This window comes from Chelonoidis abingdonii, chromosome 4 (assembly GCF_003597395.2).
Source record: "Chelonoidis abingdonii isolate Lonesome George chromosome 4, CheloAbing_2.0, whole genome shotgun sequence".
Taxonomy (NCBI): Eukaryota; Metazoa; Chordata; order Testudines; family Testudinidae; genus Chelonoidis; species Chelonoidis abingdonii.
This window is the reverse complement of record NC_133772.1, coordinates 90,073,492-90,084,659: the sequence shown is the minus strand read 5'-3', so window position 1 is coordinate 90,084,659 and position 11,168 is coordinate 90,073,492. Positions and strand designations below refer to the sequence as shown.

At 51.5% G+C, this 11,168-nt stretch overlaps 1 protein-coding gene across 8 annotated transcripts in view; it reads left to right on the top strand.

Moving 5' to 3' along the window:
* Positions 1–11,168, top strand: part of TYRO3 (TYRO3 protein tyrosine kinase) — a 77,251-nt gene that overhangs the window by 42,967 nt on the left and 23,116 nt on the right. For all 8 annotated transcript variants that reach the window (XM_032793869.2, XM_032793868.2, XM_075065459.1 and 5 more), the window contains 3 exons: positions 2,455–2,584; positions 2,812–2,912; positions 4,206–4,301. In XM_032793869.2, coding sequence (XP_032649760.1) covers positions 2,455–2,584; positions 2,812–2,912; positions 4,206–4,301 — 327 coding nt within the window. The remainder of the gene's footprint in view (positions 1–2,454; positions 2,585–2,811; positions 2,913–4,205; positions 4,302–11,168) is intronic.

Here is an 11,168-nt window from a genome sequence, read left to right as displayed (position 1 = left end):
TTGCACCTTGTGGGTAGCTCTCCGTAGGCTTATCACACATAGTTCTGTCCTGCCTGGACTATCGAGAGCTCTCCCGCGCCCACTTGAATTGCTGTGTTGCAACGAGATTTGGGTCAGGCTGCCCGCGGTCGCCTCACATGTGGTTTTAGTCACTAATCAAGTGTTTCTTATTCCTGTCGTGCAATTCTTTATTACTTCCTACTTTCCTGACACAACGGGAGGAGGCGATCAGCTGCCCTCGAGAGCCTCTATCGCAGCGCGTAGCGTTCTACGGCAAGGCTGATTGCGGTGGGACGAGAGCGCGCACAATGAGGGCACGGGGCCGAGAGAGGGGTTAGGAGCGCGGGCGACTTTCCTCCTGCTATTTATCTTGATTCTTCGGCAGGCGAGCCTAGTGCATTCTGATACACCCTGGTCCTCTAATCACTTGCCCTTATTCTAGGCATGAAGAGCGCGAGTATGTGTATTTCTTTAGAGACAACACTGATATAGACGGGAGCGGAGAGTGCGATCCTCGGGAGTAATCCCATTTGCTTATTGCGCGAGGAGCGCTATGCGCCCCATTTCACGACGATTTCACCATTGCAGATACTCCATGAAATTAGCAGCAGGACGAGAGTGTAATTGACCAGGGGAGAGATAACCGTCATTTATGTCCGTACTGTTTAACTCACGGCAGTCTAGCTGAGCACGGGTAAGGCTGTCATATTAGGTCTGAGGTTGTACAGATCACGCCTGCGAGAGTGAGATGCATGCTGCGAAATGCGTGACTCGATGCAAGCAAGGCTAAGAACGCTAAGAGCATAGACATGGGTAGTAGCGCATCGCGACGAGTCATCGCCTCCTCTAATCATGGCGGCTAGCAATACACACATTACGTATTATTACGGTAGCCAGTGCAATTCACATAAAAAAGCCTAAAGCACGGACTCCATGGGTCTCAAGTCCGTGACTATGAGGACCAGTGTGCAGTCTAGACAGCGAGGACAGAGTCTCCTACGCGCGATAAACGCGCTAAGCAGCAGGATGACCACTGAGACAATCCCAGCTGCGTATGGTTCTCCTTCTCCGCCGCCAGCATACGCGATAGGACTACTGCGACCGTGGACGAGTCCCGCACATCATAACGAACCCTGACGACTCAAATGATGACAGGAATAAGTATCACACTGACAGAAATATGCTCGCGACGCGAGGAAGAGAGGAGGACGTGGAGCGGCGCAACGTCACTCTCGCGGGGCGACTAAAGACTAACGATCCCAGCTACCACACTATCTCAAATAGGCCAGCGGCGCAGAGAGAGAGCTACGAGCACGGCTGTCTGGCTATACAGGCACCAGCATGGATGCAGGAAACTGTCTTCCGTAACTATCACTGAAGTGGCACGCGCGGAGCTGATGGTGAACGTTTGCCCCACAATGTGTGACTATGAGATAGAAGGTGTACAGTTAGTCTCTGATATAACCCAACTCTATACTACACAAAGAAGGTACGAGAGGAAATGAAGAGCAGCACTGCGAGATAGGAGAGCTAGACGTGGCCTGAGTCTGCTGCCAAACTTCGTCTCACGACAAGATGCACAACCTCGAGGGCGCTTAATCAGCCAGGTTTGAGTGCACCCTCTACCTGTTTCGACGTTATTGGCATGAAAGACTCGATGATCTGGCGCTGTGACTGTGCAATAGCAGCATGCATCCCGCAGTGTCAGCATCAACAGCTCCGCCAGACCTTGTTCTATTTAGAGCATGAGAATATGTAACATGACATCGGATCGAGATCGATGCGATGAGACTTGAGCTTTTGTTTCAGATCAGTGGTCTCTCTATCTTTCTACTCCAGTGTCCTGAGGAAGTCTGCCACCTAGATGGCCAGGACACTGACCTATGGGACAATTGACTGGGTTCCCCTCGTCAGTTTGTGACATGGTTCACTCTACTGCCCTGGTTAACAGCGTATTGGTGTTTCTTATTCTCTGGGCACTCATGCTCACTTCGTATATATAGAAGAAAAGATCATATCCGGGATTGAGTAAGAGAGATTGTGTCGATCAGCGCTCATCGCTTCAGAAATTGACGTTAGCCTCGGACCATGGACGCACAACGCCGAATTACTGTGCCTAGTGTGGCCGCATGAAATTGAATTTATAATATCAGTTTCATAAAACCAATTTTAGCTAATTCGATATTATTCCGTAGTGTAGACGTGGCCTGAGTCTGCTCCACCTTTGCTAGAAGTTCATCTCAGTTAAGCAACCAGGTTTTAGATGATCAGTTGAGTAATTGCTTAAGCCAAGTCTCTGTGTTGATATGATTCCCCAAGGCACACAAAGTTCAGCAAGATTGTTCTATTAATTTGTAGAGGAAAAATATCTTGGTGAGGCGGATTAATTCAGCTTTTGTTTGTCAAGCATCAGTGGTCTCCTACTTTCTAACCAGTGTCTTATCTTCCACCTAGATGGCCAGAGACAACTGCCCTATGGGACATCCTGGGTCCCTGTGGCTTTGGGCATTCTCACTGCCCTGGTTACAGCTGTTGCCCTGGCACTCATTCTCCTTCGAAAAAGAAGAAAAGAAACTCGGTTTGGGTAAGAGAGATTCTTTTCATGGTTATGGATGCTGGAGATGGTGGTCTTCAGCTCCCTCTCCACTAGGTTTCTCATTCACTGTTTTTTATACTGAAGACTTGTGGCAGATTGAACATTTCTGCTCCTTGCTTGGAGCTATTGCATTGTCTGATAGATTTGGATGGAGATACCCCGGTAGCACGGAATGGCCTGTTCATTGTAACGTTGTGCTTCTGTTTGCCTCCTAGACATGTCTTTGGCACTGTGGTCGGCAGGGGAGAGCCAGTTGTCCATTTCAGAGCAGCCAGGTCTTTCAACAGGGAAGGCCCAGAGCAGATTGAGGCAACATGTAGGTAAAATGGTCTGAGTGACTCTTTCCAACAAGTCCCATTCACATGTGTATCTTGGTCTTGCTCACCTTTCCCTAAAACTCACTCTTTAGGATGAAAAACTGGGATTAACTTGAATGAGGCTCCAGACGTAGTGTGAGCAGGTGCTGAGCATGTTTCCCTACACCATTCTCATAGCTATTAAATGCTAAACCTTTGTCTAATCCAGCTCTGGGAAAAGGCTGTCAATAGGGATGGACTGTCCACAGGAGTCTAGGTTTAGGCCACCACGTTGGATTTGAAACAAAGTCTACAGAGGTGAAAGGCTAGTGTGTTAGCCTACTTAGTTACATAGATTCTAGCGTTTGAGTTTACACTAAGAGAATATCTTCTGGCCGCTATTATTCCATACTACAATGCAAAGCTCAATGGGTCTGATTCGCCAGTCCCCTGCACCGGTGTTACACTGGTATGACCCCATTGAATATAAATCTGTCCTAATAATAATAATAGAACAGTCTGTAGCATTAAAAATAGTACTCAAAATGTGGTACAAACATGAACTAATTAATCAGTATGCAGAAAGGAAGAAATATTAGGCTGCTGTTTACAGATGAGGCACTAAGTCACAGTTAAGTGATTTGTGTAAGAGTCAGATACAGGATAAGAAATTCCATCTTCCACTAATGTGCTCCAAGCTCAAAAGGGTGCAAAGGGGTGATTCCTTGGAGTGGTGCTGCATTGCTGGACTGGGATGGTTGCAACACATTCCTTTGAGTCTGTTCTTGTGGAGTCAGAAATTGCTCTATTGCCCTAATGCCCATCATGTATTGAGTATTATCTTATCCATCCTCATCAGGCACAGGGAGACTTATACTGTGTGTAATAACAGCTAAGGGTCAGATCCTCAACCAATGTAAACTGGTGGAGATAGGCTGATTTATACAAGCTGAGGTCCCAAACACCCTCTGGGAAACTGATGCAAGTCTGGTTCCTCAGTGTTATTTACTGTACTCTTGTATCCCACTTGCTTTTGGGGTTCCCGAAAGCAGTGTTTCATAGCATTTCCCTCACTGCCTCTTTGGCACTGAAAGACCAATTTTCATGTGCCTGAAAGTTATTGGCTTCTTGTCTTGCATGAGGCTTAAGGATGTGGGAGGAGCGCTCCTTTTTCCCAGGTCACCAACATATAATGTGGGAGTAGGACTGAAGGGCTGGATTATGGAAGTGTGCTAAAGGGCTGGACTCACTGCATGTTCTCATAGAACCTTTTGTTATGCATCTCTCTTTTGATCCTTCCTTCATTTTTCCAGTGGACAGTTTAGGGATCAGTGATGAGCTGAAGACCAAACTCAAGGATGTTCTAATCCAGGAACAGCAGTTCACTCTGGGAAGGATGCTAGGCAAGGGTGAGTCTGTACCAAAACCTGAACAATACCTAATATACTCTGATTAATGCCCCATCTATTTCAACCATCACCAAATCAGCGGAAGCAGTTACAACCCGTTTGTCCCTTGATTGTGTTAAACGTGGTTAAACATTGTAGTTTAGATGGGCACTAACCATCTCCTGGGTTAAAACAATTCAAGGCTTTGGCTTTGTTATGGGAATGTGATTAGGCTGCATCTACACTACAGCTGTTAAGAGTTTTTTTAATCAGGTCACAAGACTTAGTTATAGCTATCGCACACATAAGGTTTTACACAGTACTCCTGGTCCATTGGTATGCAAACTTCTTCTTCGAGTGCTTGCTCATATCCATTCCAATTAGGTGTGTGCGCGCCACATGCACATCCGTCGGAAGATTTTTACCCTAGCAACACTCGGTGGGTCGGCTGGGCGCCTCCTGGCGTGGCGCCACCATGGCACCGAATATATACCCCTGCCGACCCGTCCGCTCCTCAGTTCCTTCTTACCACCCATGTCGGTCGTTGGAACGGTGGAGCGCGGCTTAGCTGATCTCCAATTCCCTAGTGTTTTCACTCGTTCTAATACTTATTGTGTATATAGTTTACTTTTATAGTTCTAGTTAATAGTTTTAATACCTTTTCATAAACGTAGTTAGTGTATATAGTTCAGAGGGTTGGGGATTAGCCCCTTCCCCTCACCCGGTGCCCAGGCCCATGCCTGGCTCACTGGGTTTCAAACCGTGCTCGGCCTGCCGCCAGCCGATGCCTACGGGAGACCCCCATGATCGCTGCCTGAAGTGCCTGGGGGAATCCCATCTTGCAGACAAGTGCCGGATCTGCAAGTTGTTTAAGCCACGGACAAAAAAGGAGCGGGACTTTTGCCTTAAGCAGCTCCTAATGGAGGGAGCCCTCACTCCTCCGACTTTGGCACCGGGTGCCGCACAGTCTGCGCCAGGGAGAAGTGCCTCGTTGGCACCGGAGAGCGCCGGCACTGTGAAGACATCTTGGCACCAGCTGTCACCGGCCCAGAAACCAGCCCGGCACCACTCCCTCTCTCTGCGTGCCAAAAAGCTCAAAGCCCCTGCGGCTCCACTATCTGCACCGCAGTCTGAGCAGCAGCCTAAACCGAGCCGCCCGGCACCAGCAACTGCCGCAGCACCGGCAGTCTCGGCACCGTTGATTCCGGCCACACAAGAGCCGTTGAGTCCGGTGCATGACAGCTCCCCGGCACATGCCTCGGTAAAGCTTATCATTTCCACTACGCCAGAGACTTTTTCGACGGCGAGGGAACTAATTGCCTTAACGGAGCCCACCCTGCCTAAACCCCCAGCACCACCGGTGCAGGTTATCCAATCAACAGGGAAGCCCGCCATCGTCAGGCCATTCTCCATCGATGCCGCAGGCAGGCAGCATTCAAGATCGAGGTCTCGCCAATGTTCTCGATCTCGTCACCGGTCCCGATCTAGGCGCCACTCGCAGTCCCGGTTCCGATCTTCTTTTCAGTACCGGTCGTACTCGTGGCACCACTGAAGAACCCGCTCACCGGACCGATACTCCTGATACTGGTCCAGCTCCCGGCACCGCTCACGCCACAGCCGCTCTCATCATAGAGCTTCACGATCCCGGTCGACCTCCCGGCACCGCGCTGGTCGCAGGTCCCGATCTCCCTCTCGGCACCAGTATGACTCCCAGTACCGCTCTCTGGTGCGGCACAAAGTACGGTACCCTGGACACAGGGCTCCTCCTCACGTGGTTTCTGCTCCACCATAGCCATCGCGGAACCCATCTGAGTCTTCGCACGCTGATAGCGCCGCCTACGGGGATTCAGAGACGCACAGCCATGTCCCTCATGAGGCTCAAGGTCCGGACCAAGCTCCTCCTCAGTGGTCCTTCTGGATGCCTTGGGCATATCACCAGGCCCAAGGCGATCCCCCGGTACCATCACGTTCCGCCCCGTCGGAACATCACGCACCGGAGGCCACTGTTAGCCACCCCCCTCCAGCGAGTACGGAAGAAGAATCTCCTCCGGCGCCTGACCCCCAAGGGTTCCTGGACCCTGACGTACCTCCTGATCAGGAATCTCTACATGAACCAGTCGTGCCAGGTCTATCATCCTCCTCATCACCAGACGAGGCAGTAGCCGGTACTTCCTCATCGGGTCCGCCCCCTATCGACCTCTGAGCTCACCAGAACCTTCCGAGGCGAATCGCCTTAAATATCAATCTCCAGGTGGAAGAGGTCCCGGAGGTTGAAGACCCGGTCATAGACATACTGTCTGCGGATGCACCAACTCGTGTTGCTTTGCCATTCATCCGTTCCATCCAAGCCAAAGCAGACCCCATTTGGCAATCTCCGGTGTCTATCCCTGCCATGGCCAGAGGCGTGGAAAGAAAGTCCATGGTACCCTCTAAAGGGTACGAATACTTATATACCCATCCTCCTCCATGCTCTCTGGTACCTCAATCTGTGAATGAGCGAGAGCGCCATGGCCAGCAAGCCCCCGCCCCTAAATCGCGGGAGGCTAGATGGATGGACCTTTTGGGCCGTAAAGTATACTCTGCCGGGGGCCTCCAGCTTAGGGTGGCTAACCAACAGGCCCTGCTAAGCAGATATAACTATAATACCTGGCAGTCGGTGGGTAAGTTCACTGAACTGGTCCCACAGGACTCCCGCCAGGAATTCCAGGCCCTTCTGGAAGAAGGGAAGAAAGTGGCACGGACTTCCCTGTAGGCCTCACTCGACGCTGCTGATTCGGCAGCCAGAACCGTGGCCTCGGGAATCACGATGAGGAGGATCTTGTGGCTGCAAGTATCAGGCCTACCTCCTGAACTGCAACACACCATCCAGGACCTCCCATTTGATGGCCAGGGCCTTTTCTCTCAGAAAACGGACCCTAGACTCCAAAGTCTCAAGGATAATCGTGTGATTATGCATTCCCTCGGGATGCATACCCCGCAAACCCAACGAAGGTCCTTCCGTAGCCAGCCTCAGCGCCCTTACCCGCCACCCAGGCCACGACAAGACTTTGGCAGAAAGCATGGTCGTGGGAACTGCAAACGGCAATCGGGTTCTCAAAGGGGCCACAATAATGGTCCCGCCAAACCATCAGTGGGACCCAAACCGAACTTTTGAAGGTGCGCCCAAGAGCAGAGCACCAGTCCTTCCCCAGGATCCTCTTCAGTTTTCTAACTGCCTTTCCTCCTTCCTCCCTGCGTGGGCCCAGTTAACCTCGGATTGTTGGGTCCTACGCACGGTGGAATTTGGATACCACCTCCAATTTATTTTGCCCCCTCCCTCTCACCCTCCCTCCCTGTCCTTCTTCAGGGACCCTTCTCACGAGCAATTCCTCTGGCAAGAGGTCCGTACGCTCCTTTCCACTGGAGCTATAGAGGAGATATCGGAGAAATTAAGGGGCAAGGGATTTTATTCCCGATATTTCCTAATCCCCAAGGCAAAAGGAAGTCACTGACCCATCCTGGACCTGCGCGGACTCAACATGTTTTTGAAAAAGTTGAAGTTCCGCATGGTATCCCTGGGGACCATCATCCCATCCTTGGATCCCGGAGACTGGTATGCTGCTCTCGACATGAAGGACGCATATTTCCATATCGCTATTTACTCCCCGCACAGATGGCACCTACGGTTTACAGTGCACTGCCAGCATTTCCAATTTGCGGTCCTTCCGTTTGGCCTCTTTACAGCCCCTCGCGTTTTTACAGAGTGCATGGCGGTAGTGGCCGCCTTCCTCCATCGTCGGCGAATACATGTGTTTCCTTACCTAGATGACTGGCTTATTCGAGGGACCTCCGAGGCCCAGGTCACCCGGCACGTAGCCATCATCATGGACCTATTCGAGAGACTGGGCCTCATGATCAAGCTAGAAAAGTCTATTCTCGTGCCCACTCAAAGAATAGAATTCACTGGGGCCATTCTAGACTCCAAACTAGTGAAAGCCTGCCTGCCACTGCCCCGGTTTCAGGCACTAGTCTCTGTTATAAAAAGCCTCCAAACCTTTCTGACGACGTCAGCTCGCACTGTCTGAGCCTCCTCGGTCACATGGCCACATGTACATTTGTAACCAAGCACGCAAAACTATGCATGCATCCCCTTCAAACCTGGCTCGCCTCAGTGTACCATCCAGGCAGAGATACTATAGACATGGTGGTCACCATTCCTCAGACCGTCTTAGACTCCCTCAACTGGTGGCTCACACCCTCCCTGGTTTTTGTGCAGGACTGCCGTTCCATCCGAGGCAGCCCGTGGTGTCCCTAACGACAGACGCGTCGTCTCTCGGTTGGGTGGCTCATCTAGACCATCGTTGCACGCCAGGCCTCTGGTCATCTCAAGAGCTAGCATTGCATATAAACGTCCGGGAGCTGAGAGCAGTCCGCCTGGCGTGCCAGACATTTCTACAACATCTGCAAGGTTGTTGTGTTTCAGTGCTTACCAACAACACAACGGCCATGCACTACATAAACAAGCAGGGAGGGACTCGATCCTCCCCCCTTTGTCAGGAGGCGATCCAAATGTGGGAATTTTGCATAGCCCACTCGATAGACCTTGTAGCATCGTTCCTCCCAGGAGTCCGGAACACCCTGGCAGCCCATCTCAGCAGATCCTTTCGGTCTCATGAGTGGTCGCTTCGCCCGGATGTTCTACATTCCATCTTCCAGAAGTGGGGCTTTCCCCACATAGACCTCTTTGTTTCCCGTGACAACAGGAAGTGCCAGAAGTTCTGCTCCTTCCAAGGTCTCGCCCCGGGCTCGATATCGGACGCCTTCCTAATCTCATGGAAGAACCAGCTGCTGTACGCCTTTCCACCCTTCCCACTGGTGCACAGGGTTCTCTTAAAGCTCCGCAGGGACAGGGTTCGCCTGATTCTCATCGCCCCTGCGTGGCCCAGACAGCACTGGTACACCACGTTGCTGGACCAATCGATAGCCAACCCGATCTCTCTGCCCCCGCATCAGGATCTTATAACACAGGACCACAGCAGGCTTCACCACCCGGACCTGCAAGCCCTCCATCTCACAGCGTGGCTCCTGCATGGTTAACCCAGTCGGAGTTACGTTGCTCTGCCCCAGTGCAAGAAGTACTCCTGGGTAGTAGAAAACCTTCCACCCGGTCTATGTACTTGGCCGAGTGGAAGCGATTTTCTTGCTGGTGTCAAACACTAAATCTAACACCCACGGAGGTTCCCATTCCCACCATATTGGACTACCTCTGGCATCTCAAACAGCAAGGCCTCGCTATTTCATCATTGCGAGTGCACTTGGCGGCTATTTCTACTTTCCACCCTGGAGAAGATACTTACTCCGTCCTCTCCCACCCTATGGTCTCAAGGTTCCTCAAAGGTTTGGAGCATCTATACCCCCTAGTACGACGCCCCCGCCCCTCCTGGGACCTCAACTTGGTCCTGACGAGACTTACGACTCCTCCATTCGAGCCATTGGCAAACTGCTCGCTCCTGTATTTGTCATGGAAAACAGCCTTCCTTGTGGCCATCACATCGGCTAGAAGAATCTCTGAGCTTCGGGCTCTGGTGGTGGACCCACCTTGCACAGTCTTCCACAAAGACAAGGTGCAGTTACGTCCACATCTGGCGTTCCTTCCTAAAGTAGTCTCGGCCTTCCATCTCAACCAGGACATATTCCTCCTGGTCTTCTTTCCCAAACCACATACATCTCGTAGGGAACAGCAGTTGCATTCCCTCGATGTCTGTAGGGCGCTTGCCTTCTACATTGACCGAACAAGACCCTTCTGCAAGACGCCCAACTTTTTGTGGCAGTAGCCGATTGGATGAAAGGCCTACCCGTCTCTTCTCAGAGAATTTCGTCATGGGTCACAGCGTGCATCCATACTTGCTATGATCTCGCTCATGTCTCTCCGGGACATATTACCGCTCATTCTACCAGGGCTCAGGCCTCATCGGCCGCCTTCCTAGCTCGAGTACCCATCCAAGACATATGTCGAGCAGCTATGTGGTCTTCAGTACATACTTTCACTTCCCATTATGCCCTGGTGCGACAATCCAGAGAGGACGCAGCCTTCGGTTCTGCGGTTCTACACGCTGCAGTATCTCACTCCAACCCCACCGCCTAGGTAAGGCTTGGGATTCACCTAATTGGAATGGATATGAACAAGCACTCGAAGAAGAAAAGACGGTTACTCACCTTTGTAACTGTTGTTCTTCGAGATGTGTTGCTCATATCCATTCCAAAACCCGCCCTCCTTCCCCACTGTCAGAGTAGCCGGCAAGAAGGAACTGAGGAGCGGACGGGTCGGCAGGGGTATATATTTCGGTGCCATGGTGGTGCCGCGCCAGGGGGCGCCCAGCCGACCCACTCCGAGTGTTGCTAGGGTAAAAAATCAGTGTTTCCGACGGACACCATGCACTGCGGCGTGCCCACAACCTAATTGGAAATGGATATGGGCAACACATCTCGAAGAACAACAGTTACAAAGGTCAGGTGTCTACACTTAAAAGCTCAGCCAGCGCTGCAACTCCCTGTTTGCAGCGCTGGCTGTACACCTGGGTCTGCTTCCGGTGTAGCGAGACCAGCGCTGGTGATGCAGCGCTGGTCATCAGGTGTGGACACTCACCAGCGTTTTATTGGCCTCCAGGGTATTAGGACTTATCCCAGCATTCCTTTTCAGCCTCTCTGGTCACCGCTTAGCACTCCACTGCCCTGGGCTCAGGTGATCCGTCCTTTAAATGCCCCGGGAATTTTAAAAATCCCTTCCTGTTTGCTCAGCGAGGCGTGTGGAGTGCAATCAATCAATCAATCAATCAGCAACAATGCTCCACGCCCCAAACGTTCCCCAGCATGGAGCACTGCCGAGCTGCAGGATCTAATCAGTGTTTG